Consider the following 16,976-nt stretch of genomic DNA (forward strand, 5'->3'; position numbering starts at 1 on the left):
TCTGTTCTTGGAGTGGTAGTGGTTGATTGAGGTGCAGAATGTACATAATCCCCTATAGGAAAGACTCAGGGGGAGAACAAACACTGATGTGAATCTAGCTCTATACTCCAATTACTACAATTAGTAGTGTTTTTACTAATTCTGCTCTGCCACAGTCGTGCAAATCTTGAGATTTATAGTTCATGAAATAAAGTGATCCTCTGATGGAAATTGCATTTGGGGAGGGTTTTGTCTTTTCCTCATTCCTTATTTTTCGGGACAGTCACATTGGAGAACACTTAGAGGTGATGATTGATTAGGGAATAAAAAGTGATTTTTGAAGAGCACAGATGCTTTAGGAGTTGGGGGCTTCAGAGATTTGTGGAAAAAAAAAAAAAGGTATTGTTTAAAAATCAAAGTTTGACTATATATTGACGTGTCTGAGGGATTATCTAACTTATTTTAAAATTTGTATGTCTCCTCACCTGAAGTGTTAATAACCAATTTCTATTCCTTTCAGAGAATTATTCTTGTTCTAGTTACTACACCTGCTGTGGCAGTTCCCCTGCATCTTTCATTGCAGAGTGCTGACTCACAGGGTCTGTGCTCAGTTTCGTTCTTTTGTCTTCACTAATGTCATAGTCCAGTTCATCCTGTCCAGCTGGTCCTCCTTTACCTCCCAAATTCTTCTCCAGTTCTCTTGCAGTCTGATAGGCTGCTTTGGGTTAGTGCAGGCATTGCCTACTGATGGTCAAACTCAGGCACTCAAAGCTGCAGTGTCTCCCGATTGAAATTTTGTATAAATCAGTAAATCTGCCCTATTGTAATTTGGGCTGTGCTAATGGAGTTTAAATGCATTTCTGTATTTTCATTGACAGTCTGCGCTTAATAAATTCCACTCCCAGAATGCTTTTAAATGCTGCACATGGACTAAATTCTTCATTACAGTTTTGTTGCTGTTTTTAAAATTTTATTTGAATCTAAATGAATTAATGAGAGTGCAGTCATCTTTTGTATTTCTTCCGAAGGTCTCAGCTGTTGGTAACTGGGGAGGTTGCTTAGTTGCTTAATTTTGACCTTTTTTCCAATTCCAGTGTATTTCTGAAAGTGCAAAACTGTCAAGAAGACAAAATAATAGAATTTGCTTTATAATGTAATAGAAGCAAAACAATTCCTAATTTAGTTAAACAGCAGCAAGATAAGTTAATAAATATATCGATGCCTTATTTTGTCCCTTTCTTGTTTTCCAGGAGCCAGCAGGAAAAAGAGGATTGATAGCATTTGGACCTGCTGACAACTCAGAGATTGTGTGACACTTGTGAGTCAGGAAATTCAGCATGTGCTGGCTGGAGGATGCTGAATGACTCTGATCTTGTGCTGCCCTCCTCTGGCTCAGCCCTTCAAGGAGAAACCATCCGAGCCTCTGATGCTGTGTCAGGTACAGAGGACATTGGAGAGCCTTCTTAGTTATTTACATTTTAGCTGAAATTTCTATCTCAGAATTTGGGTAAGCTCTGCTTGTAGGTTTGAATGTTTCTTCATGTTCCAGAGTAAACAAAGGTGTAAACTTTGTTTTGACTTGCTCCCTTAATTATATTGTGACATTTTTGGTAAAAATATAATTTTAGTGCTGTTTAAAAATAAAAAAGAGTTGAAAATTTCTTTTTAGGTTTTTTTTTTTAATGGGGGAACTTCAAGGAATTTCATACTGGGTTGAGACAGTTTGAGCTCTTTGCCTGTGTACTGCAGGCTTAAATTTCACTTTTTATTCTGTCTGTAATCTTAAAAGTAATCAGTTACTATTTAAATTAACGTTCTGACGTCTGCTGCTTTTCCAGTGACATTTATAGTATTCACAGTTAGAACTGAAGTGTTAATTTTTTCAACGTATCTGCATAGATTTTTGTTTCCATAGCACTGCCCCTTAACATTTCTGTTCCAGCAGTGTTAAATGTAACACTGAAAGCAGAGGATTTGCAGAGGAGGGATTGTGTTAAGACAAAACAGTGATGGAAGTGATGCAGTACATGAAATAAGGAGGCATTTATTCCCAGGGAGCACTGGAAAACTGGGAAAAGCTTTCTGAAGAATGTCTCTGAAAACTTGTACCTGTGTTATGTACAGCAGTTAAAAGCACCTGCTCCTTCAGTGCTGTTATCCAGGAATTCTGCTCATGTTCCCTTTTGGTGTACCTTTGCAATTCCTCAGCCAGAGATACACATATCCAGAAACATCCTTGGGGAGAGTGAGTTGTCTCCTCTGTTTTCAAATAACTTTCTGTTTAGCCTGTTTTTTGAGGTACAGTTACTAGTGCACACTCAGTTCCTTGGGAGCAGTGTCACTGCAGTGGCTGCAGAGCAGTGTCTGTGCCCTTGGGAGCAGTTCCAGGGCATGCAGCTCATTGGAAATATATCAACTTTAATACTTGTTCAAGCCAGGTTATTCTGAAAGTTATCAAAATACAGATCCTACATTTATTTCTGTCATTTGCTTCTGCCTTCTCAGTCTTCAAATAAGCTGGGAAAGACTTTTGAGAAAACAGATCTGGTTGTCAGCACAGATTTTCTTTTTTCTGTGGCTGAGTCTGTGACAGTTGGAAGTTCTTTGCTGAATCAGGTTTTTTTTTTGGGGTCATTCTAGTAGATCACATAGGCTGAAAACATTTTTGTAAATAACCATGTCGAGGACCAGCCTTTCTTACATTTAATTCCACACAGAAGTGAGTGGAACTGCTGTAGAGTTTTTGCCTAGACAAACCCCAGGGGTAGATTCATACTGTGAAGGAGTTTTTTGCTTGGTTGTTTTGGTTGTTTTTTTTGAGAAATACCAGAATATCAGAAATCCTAAGGCTACTCAATGATATGTCAGTACAGTATCCAAACCCACATGTTTAACTTAGTACTTTGAAGGAGCATTTGTGGCTTGAAATACAAGTGGTTGTTACAATTAATACTGAAATCGGAATATTTACCAATTACTTGGGCTATGAATATTTTTGAATGAGAGTTTTGGACATTTTGCTTCTGTTCAGCATTTCAGAGTGGGAACAGTGTTGCCTGTACTATGGAACAAGCTGGAAACACAGTGCCATTAGAGTCTGAAGCTAATACTGACAACATGGAAAACAGTTCTCCTGGTAAGAGTTCTTCCTTTGCAGTTGAAAATGTGCTTATTTGTCCATCATGTATGTATGTGTGTTACATGCATGTAAATGATTTTAAATAACTCAAGAGTTTGTAACAGGAACAGCTGGATTATGTTGTCACAGTGATCGGTGATGTATTTAATTGCTGTTGCACTACTTTCACAAGAAAATATTTTATCTGCTTTGAGGCTCATCACATAAAGTAGAGATACATAGATGTTACAAAGAAAAGAACACATTGAAAAAAGGTTTTATGAAAGCACATCATTGATTACCACCACTTTATTATCTCTTCCCTTGTTTTTAGCATCAGTGTTGGATGATAAAGGTGAGCAAAGCAATGAGGAGGAGCAAAAGTCTGTCAAGCCAACAAGTAAAGAGTTCAGGAAAACCTGGGGGTTTCGGAGGACCACGATTGCCAAGAGAGAGGGTGCAGGAGATGCTGATGTGGACGCCAGCGAGCAGCAGCCTCAGCAGCAGCAAGGCATAAACCTCAGGAGGAGTGGGCGGCAGCCGAAGCGCACAGAGAGAGTGGAAGAGTTCCTGACCACGGTGAGGCGCAGGGGGAGGAGGAGTGTTCCCACTACCCTGGAGGACTCCAGTGAAGCAGCCTCTGGGCCAGCCACTGATGCTGAAACTGCTTCTGAAGACAGTGTTGAGAGCACTCCAGATACAAAACCTGTCACTAGGAGGATTTGCACCAGGAGTTGTAAGGAGCAAAAAAGCTCTAAAAGCAGACCCGCAAAAGAGGAAGAGGAAGAAGAAGAGGAGGAGGAGGAAGAGGAAGAGGCTACCTCTGATAGTGACAGCGATGGGTTAACACTAAAGGAGCTGCAGAATCGGCTAAGAAAGAAACGTGTTGAGCAGAATCCTCCTCAGCTGGTGTTGAAGGATGTGCAGAACCACCTGAGGAAAAGGAATTCAGAAAAAGATCCTGCCAAAACAGATGATGTCACACCTGAAAAACAGGGTGAGTCTGAGCTGCCTGTCAAACAGGAGCCTGAGACTGCAGACAGCACTGAGATTGCAAGTCAGGTGGTTGTGTCTGAGGAGGACACTGAAGATCTGGAGGCTCAGAAGGAGGAGAAGCCTGCCCTTGGTGCAAAGGGGGCCTCAGATGAGGAACCTGAAGAACAGCCCAAAAGCAAACCTGAGTCTGAGATCTATGACCCAAACGCCCTGTACTGTATTTGTCGTCAGCCTCATAACAACAGGTAGGCAGAGGGCTCAGCTGCAGACACAGTGCAAGGACTTGGCATTTTTCTGTGATTAAAAATTAAACTAGGTGCTAGTGGTTACTTTTTGAATGAGTTTTTGGGTGTACTGAATTTTGGCAGGGAGTTTAGAACAAATACTTAAAAGAGGATAAACAAATACAGAAATAACCAGTGAGGCAGAACCGTGCACTGGTGCTTTATTGGGGTGCTGAAGTTGTGTTGCTTGAAATATTCATTGAATGTTAATTGTCTTTTCATTTCACAGTGTTTTACTGTTCATTGGTGGTTTTTTTTTTTTTTCCAGGTTTATGATTTGTTGTGATAGATGTGAGGAGTGGTTTCATGGCGACTGCGTGGGTATTTCTGAGGCTCGAGGGCGATTGTTGGAGAGGAATGGTGAGGACTATATCTGTCCAAACTGCACCATTCTCCAGGGACAGGATGAGCCTGTTTCAGAACTAGACCAGCAGGAAGCTAAAATGGAGCAAGGAAATGCAGATGGCACAGAATTCACAAGCATAGGAACAATTGAACAAAAATCAATTTGAGGACCAAGGAATCAAGGGTAGGATTGAAAAAGCTGCAAATCCAAGTGGAAAGAAAAAACTAAAGATATTTCAACCTGTAAGTATTTTAATTGTTTCTTATTTTTCATGTTTCACTGAGTACGTGGAGACAGTCACCTGTATGGCTATAAATCTGACTTGATTTTGAAGTTACACATCAGCTGAACAGCCCACTGAACACTGCTGGTTAGCAGAAGTTTATCCATAGTTCTTATTAGTATGGGAATTAAAACTTTAGTTTCAAGTGAGGGATTTAAAAGTTTTATATAGGTGTAGGAAATAGTTTGTGCTGTTCTCCCTTTTTGAATACTGTTTTGGAAGTCGAACAGTGTGGTATTCTTTTAATAAAAATACTGGAATCCTGTGCTGTTTTATACTATCTTTGAAATACAATGTCAAACATTTTGGGTGTTTTCAATGGTCGTGAAACTTTTTGCTTAACATGGACAAGTCTCTGTTGGAGTTAATTCCAGCTGTACTTCCAGTTAGTCTTTAAAGATCTGATTTTTGTCCTGATACTGCTTTGGGTTATCAGCAAATAATGAATTACTTTATACTGCCTTTTTAAATCTAAAAATGTATATTTTGAACTATTTCAAAATCTGAAAGAAGGTTGAATTTTGTACTGTAAAGTTCCATGCCCAGCTGGAAAGGCATAGAAGCTTCTTCAGCTTAATGTACATGAACTAAAAAAAAACAAGTGCTACAGTTGTCTTTGTTCTGCCTAAGGTGCTGCAGTAGTGCCAGTGTCTTGGGCATTTCCCTTTAGATTTCAGAGCTGACCATGGCAGCAGTGAGATTAATGTATAGATAGAATAGTTTGAGCTGAATATATAAATACTTACTGTTTTAAGGTAAATATGTGGAAAACAGTATTCTCAAAAATATTTTCAAATACATTTGTACACCTTTGTACACAAAGGTTTTTGAGAGTCCAGTGCTGTTGGTGTTGGCTCTGCTACTGAATATCACCAAGTGCTCTTTATCTTTACTTCTCTCAAGTGTGTACATAATGGGAAAATTCCCAAATCCAGGTTTTATCAGGCTCCTGCAGATAAAGCTGTGTACTGAGTTTTGATTGCAGAGAAGTCAACTGCACTGTGCAAATAATATTTATTTAACTAGAAATATTCCTGAAAAACTTATTTTTGGTAGTTACAAATGGCAAGAGGTTGTTTAGAACTACAGTAGTTCTGAGTGTCTTGTGTCATTTTTAGGAGTAATTTAGAAGAGAGATTAAAATCACAGTATCTGGAGGTGGTAAGTTGGAGCCTAAAGAGCTTTCAGGTATTTCTAGACTTCAACTTAATGCACTCTGTTTTCAAGGAATGTGCTATTTTCTGAATCATGACATTGGAAGAGGAAGTTCTTCATCTGTAACACCTTAATATAAATGGAGAAGGATTTTGAATTAGAGGAAAATTCAGATTGCAGAGGCAGACCTATAAATGTGTAAGGAGTAGGAGGCTATGTGAAAGTTGTGTATAAGAATCTAAGTTGGAGTTCTAAAATTAAGATTGGTAAAACCTCTAGAGCAAGAATAATCTGTACACCTGAGTATCTGAGTTCTTCCTCTTCCGGGTGTCCCTGGCTGAGGACAGCGGCTGATGGGGATGGTTTAGAGACCTTGCTGTTGAGAACTCAGCTTTGCATTATTAAGGACATTTCTCACATGATATCGAGGATCAGTGAAAAGCATTTGTGTACGTATGGGATTTGAAAATTTAGGAAACCAGCTTCCTTTATCTCAGGGCTAGCAGGCCAACCATTTGAAAATGCAGCATATCCCAAAAAAAAATGTGTTAGAGAAGTGGAACTCTTTCCTTTGTATGAATTGTGTTGTGTCATGAGCTGCTGTTGTTCTCACATTGGCTGTTGTGCAGGTCAGAGCTGCAGAGTCTGCACGTGAGCTGTGTAAGCATTGCTCCACGCTAGAGAGGCTGTTCCTGCTGTTTCCCCTTTGAAGTCTGACCTCACTCCATTTCTGTCTGTATTGAAGGTAATTGAAGCTCCTGGTGCTTCCAAGTGCATCGGCCCTGGCTGTTTCAACGTGGCCCAGCCCGACTCCGTGTACTGCAGCAACGACTGCATCCTCAAACACGCTGCTGCCACCATGAAGATCTTGAGCTCTGGCAAGGATGCAAAACCAAAACCTAAAGAGAAGATCAAACCAAAATCTGAAAAGCCTGGCATACCAAAACCTCAGCAGCAGGTAAGCTTGTGTTCATGATCCAGAGCAGTTGCCCTGGAGCACTGTGCCTTACTTCTGTGCTCTGCTTTAAGTAAGACTGCCATATCCTGCTCTGAAGAGGAGCTTTCTGTTACTATTTTGTTGTTATTTTCTTGCCTTTTCCTGTGGTAAGGATAATAAAATCTTTTCCTGTAGTTCTTAAAAAATCTTAATAATTGCCTCTAGATGGAGATAGTTCCTTGCAAGGGTCGTCTAGATGGCAACGACTTTTAAGAAAGTACTATTTTAAGTAGTTACATATTTTTTATTTTACTTTAAGTCAAATTAATTTTGGCTTCTTAAACTAAACTTCAAATTACTGGGTTTTGGAGTAATCAAATAACTTCAAATGGTGCACTATAAAAGTAAGGAGTTTACTGTAAAAGAAACCAGTGTACATGTGTGTAACTCTCTCTGCTTGTTTGTGAAATGCAATATATTTGATGATTATTAGTAATCAAGCGACTTTTAATTATCCAGGTGGGCATCAAACCAGTTTCAAACCAAAAGAGACAGTTGCCTGAGAAAAGAGAGGTGAATGTGAAGAAGACTGTTGTGAGCACAGCCAAGACTGAGGCCAACACCCAAGCTCCTGCTCGAGAGCCAGCAGCAGAACCCGTCACGCCGTCCTGGGCCAGCGATCATAATTACAATGCTGTAAAGCCTGAAAGGACTGCTGCCATTTCACCTGCACTGTTGTTCAAATGTATGTATGGCTTAGGGATATTCCTGAATAATCATATTTTCTTTGAGTACCCATCCATTCTTGACTCTGCAAAACTAGGGAGTTTAGGATTTGGGGGTTTTTTCTTACTGTGGCACCAAGCTACTTTTCTCCACCTTCAAAGATTCACACACAGATACACACAAATGAGAGACACTTTCAGGAGTTTCATTTGTATCATATGACAGTTGTATGATTAAGAGCCTGTTGATCTGCCCGGCTGATTTCTGGATGAAAACTACATGGTTAAGCTTGAAATCTTTCCCATAAAGAAAGTGTCTGTTTCTAATCTAGAAGGTAAGTATTGAAACATTTGTGTTAAATTTTACAAAAAGGTTGTGCAGTGTGCACTGTGAATCAGCAATTGCCTGTACTAATTTCAATTGTATTTTTGTAATTTAGATTTGGCACCTGTCTCTCAGGTCTTGCATTTTCAGTGCCTGGTGCCGAGAGTGAAATCTTCAACGTGGTATCCAACGATACTTGACACGTCTGCAAACAGCTTTTACCTGTCAAGTATTCTCCTGCTGCTTTTCTTTCTTACATGAAATAACTTAAGGACCATCCTTTACTTTTATGCTGGGGGGGAGGCAGAACTCTATTATCTTTATTTTCCTTTTTATTTTTCCCCTTTCTCTGTTCATATTCCACACATTATCCACACACACAAGAGCACATCTCAGCTGGATGTTGGGCAGGGATACTGCCTTGCATATTTTTGCAGGTTTTGAGTAGTATCCTTGTAATTCATGCGAAGGTAAGTAAATACTGCTTTGAAGCCTGAACAAGTTTTTTGCTTATGACATTTTTTTTGATTGACTCACTCTGAGTAGTTTTATAATGCAGTTGTGGAACTTGAGATGAAATCTGACATTTCAGTTACAAACCACGTGACCTCCGCTTTCTCATTTGAAGAATAATGAATCAGAAATTCAGTTCTCACAGCTTTTGTGACCACACTTCAGCCAATTTACATTTTATTTTGATAAGTAAACCTAATTATTGAACACTTACATGTAAAGTAACTGATAACTTTATAAATAATATTTAAGGTGAGATTTTCTAGTTGAAGCTTTTAAGCACTGAGGGAACACCAGCTACCCTAAATTGCTGTTGATGAATAGCACATACCAGGTATATTTTAATGGTCTTTGCCCACATCAAGTTAAATGGTTGTAATTTTTCTCTGTGTATTTTTGCTGCATATTGGGCCCTTGACCTTTTGTATAGTTACTCCCTTAAGATATGTATTTTAATTAACTGCCATACTTTTTAGATTATTTTAAAGAAAATTTAGCTTTTTTGTCAGAAACAGAAGTGTTTTAAACATATCTAAAATTAGTGGAAAGACATAAATGAAACTAGAAGGGCTTATTTTGCATTGGATTTTTCTGACTGTAACAGTTACGAGTGTCCATAGAACTATTTCACTTAAAATGCCCTTATTCCTGTAGGGTTTGTTTTTTCCTAAGAGACAGGAATACAGGTTTTGAGGCAGAAGGTTTGAGGGTTTTTTCAAGGGAGTTTGCTCTTAAGATTTACCACACTATAGGTTTTACAGATTTAACTACTTCCAGTAGAAAGTTGGATTCCTGCAGCTAAATAGTGCAATTGATTCTAAAACATTGTAAATACCATTCTTTAGCAACAAATAGAGAACAGCCTAGTTCGTGTGATGAACAACTCTCATATCAAATGCAAGGAAGAACTTCAGATTTTTTTTTTTAAGGTAAGTTGCATTGATATGTGGGAACTCTGCCATTACTAAATGCCCAGATAAATTGTTTGTGTATTTGGGGACAAACGTGTCCTGTTTTTGAGTGGATAGGTGTGAGCTGTAATCTTCCTGAGAAGCTGCCAATGCACCATCTGCTAAAGTACTCTACCAGATTTTATTTCTTTAAGAAATCTTTATATGGTGTTCAAAACCTAAGAGTTGCAGCATTAGGGGAATTTGTGAGCGTCTCTTCACTTCAGGTATCTAAGAGTGAGAAGTCTCAAGCCTGAGCTGGTCATGGAAGACATGTTTATTGGACCAAACATAGTCTGGTTTAGATGCAAATCTTCAAACCAAGCAACTCCGACTTTAGAATTCTGCATTGCTGAACATTGATTATGAAGGACTTGTAGTCCAGAAGCGGCAAAGGACTTCCAAATGCAGTTTTTAAGAATGCTGCCTGTGTTCTTCCAGAGCTTCCAGCCATGTTCACCAAATCCTTGTTTGCAACTTCAGTGCAGGAGGCCTTTTAGGAATTAAGAAAACTTAAACCTGATTGACAGAATCACTCTCTAATACTCTTTACATCAGACAGTTTATAATTTCAAACATAGATTTATTTTATGTGTTTACTTAGTACTTGTGAGTTGCAAGACTTTGTTGTTAATACGTGAGGTAGTTGTTTTTTTAAGTAGTACCAAGGAAATCAAGTCACTTTCAAAGATGTACTGGGTGGTCAGAGCATATATTGTATTTGCATCTAAGCCTGCCACCTTCTCCCAAGCTGTTCTGCATTTGTTAAAAAAGGGATATTTGGTGCTACTACTGTGTAGTTATGCAGAACAGTAATATTTTTTTCCTTCTGTTACCCCATTACTTTGTGTTATCCTCACTTCCTAACTTTCCTGTTTCCTTTGGGGATGTGAGTTAGGGCCGTACTTGGAAGTGACTTGGTACAGCAGAATCTGGTCCCTGAAAAATGACACTGTCTTCCATCTTTCTGTGCCCTGTGAAAATAATCCTTTCGACTAATTTAAAAACTAGCACAGGAAGTACCTTGATTTGATAAATGAATATTAAGTACAAGTACATTTAAAGTTTCAGACACCATTTGAAGTACACATAAAAGGAAATTAGGCCTGAGTCATATTCCCTTTCAGAAGAGTTGCTTTTACTTTTGTTAGGAAAATTAGTATTAATTTAATACGCTGTGCTGAGCTCTTATATTGCATTTCAGAAGTCATCCTGGCTTCCAAATTCATACAAGTATGTGGATTGTTGAGATTTATGAACATTGTTCAGAGATCCATGTTACAACAGCAACACTTGTAAGAGACTTTTTTCTGTATTTTTGCTGAGAATTGTCAAGCAGAAGTCAGCAGCAAATGTAGTTTTAAAATAGAAAATGGATCCCGAAGGAGGGGAGGAGGGTAAGCATTTGCAGTATTCCAGTTTTTAAACTACCCAGTCCTAAGTATACGAAGTATTCCTAAGTGCTTTCAAGCTTTGAAATTCACCTGATTTATTAGACTCAAATACACAAAGTGATAATTTAATCACGGTGTTAAACTGTTTAAATATCTTGCCTGCTTTTCCTGGGAAGAGCAGCTAAGCTTGCAGGAGAGTGAGGAGGGTTTATTAGATGAAAGGTCAAAAGGAAGCCTTAAGTTAATTGCTGTTGTGGGAGAACTTCAGAGTAACAAGCCCTTGTCACACCAAATCACTAAACTTGTGTTTACATTAACTGCAGACAGATACAATGTGGATTTGTGGCAATTTGTGGCCATACCTTTGGTACCAGTATTTCTCTACAGTTCTTAATGAGTGGGGTTTGGAAGGGGGAGTGTTTCCTTCAGAGAAACAATGTTTGTGGTCCTGCTCCTGCTTCTCAGCAGGGATTCCGAAGATACAACGCTGCCACCTCCTGGAAGTAGGAGCCCTGGCTCTGGTGATACAAATTTCCTTTTGTTGCCCATTTTCAGGATTTTTAATCTCTTCTGCAGCTGAACTCTTCCACACACAAAGGGAGCAGGATGTGTGTGTGTAGTTACAGATCTTGGACTGTTTGTTCCTGTACACCTCTAACAAAATAAGGAGATTTTGAGAATGGAACACGGGTAGTGGGATGCACCACCAGCAGAAACTGCTGTGGGTATCAAAATGGCAGGATTATAGCATGCATAATTTATGTGTGCATTTCCTTGTGTCTTGATTTTTTTTTCCTTATGTAATAACAGCATGAAGACAGGAAAGAAAGAAAATAAACTACAGAGAGCAGGAAGGAATATAGAGTGCACTAAAGACAGGATTCATGGCTCAGGAAGTAATAGTGATGTAGGGAGTTGTAAGTACTGATATGAAGAGTTAAAGATAAGGTCTTGTATACCCACAGGCTGGTGCCAATTTAATGCTGCTTTTCAGGCAAGATCGTGCCATCTGAAGTTATGGCTCTTGAGTGCAGTGGATGTGGATATGCTGCTGTTGGTTTAGCTTCACTTAAAATAGATTTTACTGAAACTTTGCTTCTTAAGCCGTAGATATGTTTGCCTGCCAGGATTGGTTTAGGTAAACTGGATTCCTTTGGGTATGTGTGCTTCTCCACAGGAAAAACTAGGCTGTGCCAGGTTCCGTACTGTTACAACTGAACTACTGCTGGCATTGAATTGACTCCTAGAAAGACAAGGTATCCTGCTTAATGCTGTATTCTGCAATGTAGGCCCATCTGAGAGGCAGTAAGTATTGAGTAGTACCAGGGAAATGGAAAGAACTACTGATTGTGGTACTGTCCACTTTCTGGGACACCTGGCTGCCCCGTATGTAGGTCTGGCCTAAATATTTGAGCTAGAGGAGTTTTCACAGGGGCTGCTGACAGACCAATAATGATCAGCATACCTAAGATGAGTCTGCCAGAAGTTCTGAAAAATTCACCTTGGAGACCTGGCTTGGAAGGGTTGTACAGCAGAATAACCTGGCTGCTCCACTGCTGAACTCCCGTCGTGAGACTGGCAGGGGCTGTGCTGGCCTGGAGCTGGCACGAGACCTGAGCCCTGCCTGTGGAGGGAGGCAGACCATAGTGGTGCTGAAGCCAACATCCCCTGGGACCCAGCCAGTTAAAAGGAGCAGTGAGATTCCTGGGGAGTCATTTTCATCTCCTGCCTCTGAACTACTGGAGCTCCCCTTCTCTGCTCTGCAAGGTATGTCACACGTGCCCTGTGGCTGGCAGCCACGTGAAGATTTTTGCCGTCTCTTAAGTTAGGAAGGCTGGTCCCTGCTCCTGGCCTGTGCTTCTCAAACACCCAGCAGCACACCCGAGGCATTCGGAGACAGCAGGCCAGCACTCCTGCCATCAGGGGTGCTTGGATTGAATGTGAGAACCATTGCTCAGGGGAAGGGTGGGGGGCAGAAACCTGGTACAGCTTCCAGAGGCACTGTGCATATGAGGGTGGTTTATCTCATCATCAACACTGAAAGTGATGAAAGTTTGATTAAAAACTCTCACCACCCTCTTGCTGTTTTGCTTTCTTTTACTAATTTTACTTCAGTTCTTTGAACTTGCTCACTTGACTGCATAGCCAGTGAAAAAGTTCTTTGCTAGTCCCCAAATAAAAGGGATTTTTTTTGAGGTGATCACCTGCACTTAGAGTCAAGTTCGCTGCTGATTCGCTGTGTCTGATCTGTGCTGAACTTGGAACCTGAAGATGGCCTGTCCCTGCAAGGAGTGATGATGCCAATCCATGAGCAGTCTGGAAAATAAGAAGCCCTTTTTTTGCCTCAGCTAGTGCTTCTCTCCCTCAAGAGGGGAGTAGGAGTAAAGATGCAGTTGTCTCATGGAGATCAGATACATCACTACCGTATCATGTAGATTAAAAAAAAGCCTGTGTGTCAAAGCTACAGAAGTGCATCAGCACAGAGCTGCAGGTTGGCTTGAACACAAATCACTGCAGGGAAGGCAGGCCCTTGTCTCTGAGTCTCCTGAATTAACTTTAGTGACAGGTTTACTTTGTGTGCTTAAATGTAGAGGCTTGGCACACAGGCAGCTTAGCTGCAGTACAGATCAGAACTGATGGAGGCTTTCAAAGAGCAGCAGTGGGGCAGGCAGCATGTGCCAGACACTAGTGTTCAATAAAGTTTAATTTGGTCTTGAAAGTGGAAGGAGATGGGGCAGGTAACAGTGAAAACTAACGCTGAAACCGATATAAGAGCAGCTCAACACGTGTGAATTAGGGCTAGCACTGAGTTATCTGTGAAGGAAGTTACAAAATGCCCTGCAGAAGCAGGTGTGAGGAGAGAGCAGTGGAACAGGCTGGGAGCTGCAGCGGTCCCGGAGCTCCTCATCTGCACAGCCGCGGGCAGCGGTGCTCGGTGCCACCAGAGGGGGCTTCGGGGCACCCAGCGGCGCTGAGCAGTGCCCGAGGCTCAGATGTCAGGCGGCCCCAGCACGGGACTGGGCACAGCTGGCTCAGAACTGGTAAGTAGCTTCCCGTTGTGGAGTGCTTAAGGACTGGCAGCTAAAGCACCTGCTCACCCGTGTCTTTTACTCCGTTTTTTCAGTTCCGAAAGGTTTCACCTCGGAAGAACTCGTGGATTGAAGTTCGGTAGTGGCCACTGCTTGGGGCAGGGGGGTTGGTTAAATTCTGCTCTGTTCAGGTTATTCCTGTCACAAGTCACACAGGAGGGGGTCATCACGCTGCTGTGTCAGATGACTCCTCTTGGGACCTGGGCTGACTGGCAGTGGGAAACTGCTGAACCACACCAGTTCGGAGGTTGGGAAATCCTGCCTGTCCTCTCCAACAACTATCCAGAGGGGAAATGTGGTAGTTAAATTCTCAGCTACTGGCAAAGGGGTGAGGTGTTTCCCTCGCAGGCCAGCAGCCTGTGCTGCCCTGTGTGCCAGTGGCTGCCTTCACCTTGCCCCGCTCGGAGCGGAGAAGCTGCAGCGCTGCGACAACGGCGCAGGGACGGCCACCGCAGCCACCCGCGGCTGAGCCCGAGGAGCTGTGGGACTTGGAGGCCGAGGTTACTGCCCGAGTCTGGAGTGACACCCAGAACGCTGGCAGGGCAGGTCCTGCGTGGGTGACTGGCTGCACTGGGCTGTGCACACCTGTGTTCCTGTCAGCTGGTGTAAGAGCAGTGCTGGTGCCTCTAGAGATCCGCTCTTGTCCCAGGATGAAATTGCTCAGCTCTGCTCAGCCTTTACACTTGTTGTGTAAATACTTTCTAACAGGTATTAATGGGTTTATTACAACTGCACTGCTGCAGCACTGCGGATTTTCTTCCCTCCAAAGGCATAAACATCTACTTTATTAAGTAGTAAATATGATCCAGTTCTGAACAAGTGGATCACAAGTGGCTGTTCTCTGCTTAGGTTGCATTATTAATTTTGTGGAATTTTACAGATTTATTGTTAAAGAAAAATGTTAATTACCAGCTTCCTTACTGTTGGTGCCACAGAAGTTCATATACTGTGCATAAGACTGAAGTTAGTTGCGGAGTTTTGGTTTTTTCCCTAGAACACTCTATTGTAGTGAGAGGGAAGTCTGAAAAGGAGCACTAAAACCCAGAGGGGCTTGGGCTGCCTCTGTACTGGGCAGTGCCCTCTCAAGTGCTGCGTTCCTGATGTCCTTCTCCCACTGCAGAAAGTTCTGTGCAAGCTGGACGTGACACAGCCATCGACTCCTCTCACACTGCCTGGAGGACTTTCATCCTGGGGAAAGAAAGTAGATTAATGTAGATGGAAGAGAACACAGGAGAAACATGAAGATGATATTGGACACCAGAGACAGTAGTGCTGGTGTATAAACAGCCTTATGCCAAAATCTTAATTCTGTAGAGCAAATTACAGCACTCTGCATGGCTGCAAAATGTATTGCACAGAAGTGTTTTAATGTCCTGTAAGAGGAGCTGTGATGCTTTTTTTGCATTTAGAAAACCACCAAAAAACAGGTTTACTGGAGTCACTGTGAAATGGGCTCTTCAGGTGTAACAGCCTGTAGTTTATCTCCATAGCATTTAAAAGTTTTAACATCAACTAGAGCCAGAAATTAAAAGTTTTTTTGAAGAGCTGTGAAAACTGTACAGAGAAAAGGAATAGCACATTTATTCTAGTATTTAAAAATTGAAAAAAGTAGGTAATCGTTTCAGCAAAACAGCTCATCACAAATGAGATAACTAGTATAGAAATTTGGATTAGTTTTTGAAGTGGCTTTCAGAAGCTCTAACTCCAAAGAATGATTGGGTGGAGAGGGAAAGGGGAAAGAACCAGAATAGACTTAAGTGCTGTACAAAAATATTCTTTAACGATTGGAATAGAAGCCAAGTTTCCTTTGGATAATGTACCTGCTGGTGGTGTAAAATCAGCCTCTGGGTGTCGGTGAGGGACTGGGATACAAGTACAACCTGCTAATCCTTCATGCAACGTTAATAGCCCTACACTGGAAATCCTGCTTAATTGGGCCTCCACAATGGCCTGGCAGTGCTGAGACCCTGTGTTGAGAGGTTCAGAAATACCTGGAACTGTCAGGCTCATCTGTCCCCCCAGATGCTGTGGCAGTTCTGTCCTGCTCTGCGTGCAGAAGCCTCCTTCACAGCTGGGTGTTGCAATGTCAACTGTACCTGCAGGGGGAATTTCCTCAGGGGAGGGGTTCTGTGTCTGTCGACACCTGATGGGAGAGATTCTAGTTCTGTGTGTAGTGAGCACACCAAGCAATGCTGTTGGTTAAGCCTGGGAGGAATGAAGGGTTTTCTGCCAGAGGATTCGTTGGGTTTCACCCTGGAAATGTGTTGGCTCATTAGCTGCAGCTGCACCTCAGTCTCTTTAGCCCACGCCTCCCTCCAGCCAGTAAGGATCCTGTTCCTGTCCTTACAAGTGGCCCATGGGACAAAATGGGACAATTAGGAATTACTGTTATTTTAAATTGTGTTTCTGACATCAAGCCAGGGGAGGTTCACCTGGGTATTTAAAGGGCTGAATTAGAAGACCCACCAAATGCCATATTCTAAACTGCCAGTGGTGAAACTCCATGTTAATCTCTTGGGTAAGATAAGCTGATGGTCAGTGCTTGTCTCATCCTTTTATTTTAAATTCAGTTTAGGGCATTTATTACAGGTGCATTTATTATAGTAGCTGGAGCTACTGATGAAAAGAACCAAATCCACCATGGTATAAAACAGTGGCCAGTGTGTGCAGTAGCATTGGCTGTGCCTTCTCATCATGCTGCCCATAGACTGCAGGGCCAAGCACTTGGAAATCATAGGCTGAGGGAATACCTGGTCCATGATCTGTCTCATCCATTTGCTGAGCAGCTCTAGCATCTGTTCAGAATTGAAATTCCATATGTGTTGGCATACTGCTCTCAGAAAAGAGCACATTTTTCTTTTAGTGCTTCCAAACATACACCT

General features: G+C 41.6%; 1 protein-coding gene across 1 annotated transcript; it reads left to right on the forward strand.

Annotated features, from left to right (window-relative positions):
• Positions 1-489: 489 nt before the first annotated feature.
• LOC119710263 (death-inducer obliterator 1-like) lies at positions 490-10,033 on the forward strand. Its single transcript, XM_038159118.1, is given in 8 exon segments — positions 490-578; positions 1,230-1,417; positions 3,011-3,115; positions 3,432-4,338; positions 4,646-4,883; positions 4,885-4,965; positions 6,907-7,119; positions 7,618-10,033. Coding segments are annotated over 7 exon segments (2,058 nt in total). The 5' UTR covers positions 490-578; positions 1,230-1,332; the 3' UTR covers positions 8,047-10,033.
• Positions 10,034-16,976: the final 6,943 nt, after the last annotated feature.

This window comes from Motacilla alba, chromosome 20 (genome assembly GCF_015832195.1).
Source record: "Motacilla alba alba isolate MOTALB_02 chromosome 20, Motacilla_alba_V1.0_pri, whole genome shotgun sequence".
NCBI lineage: Eukaryota > Metazoa > Chordata > Aves > Passeriformes > Motacillidae > Motacilla > Motacilla alba.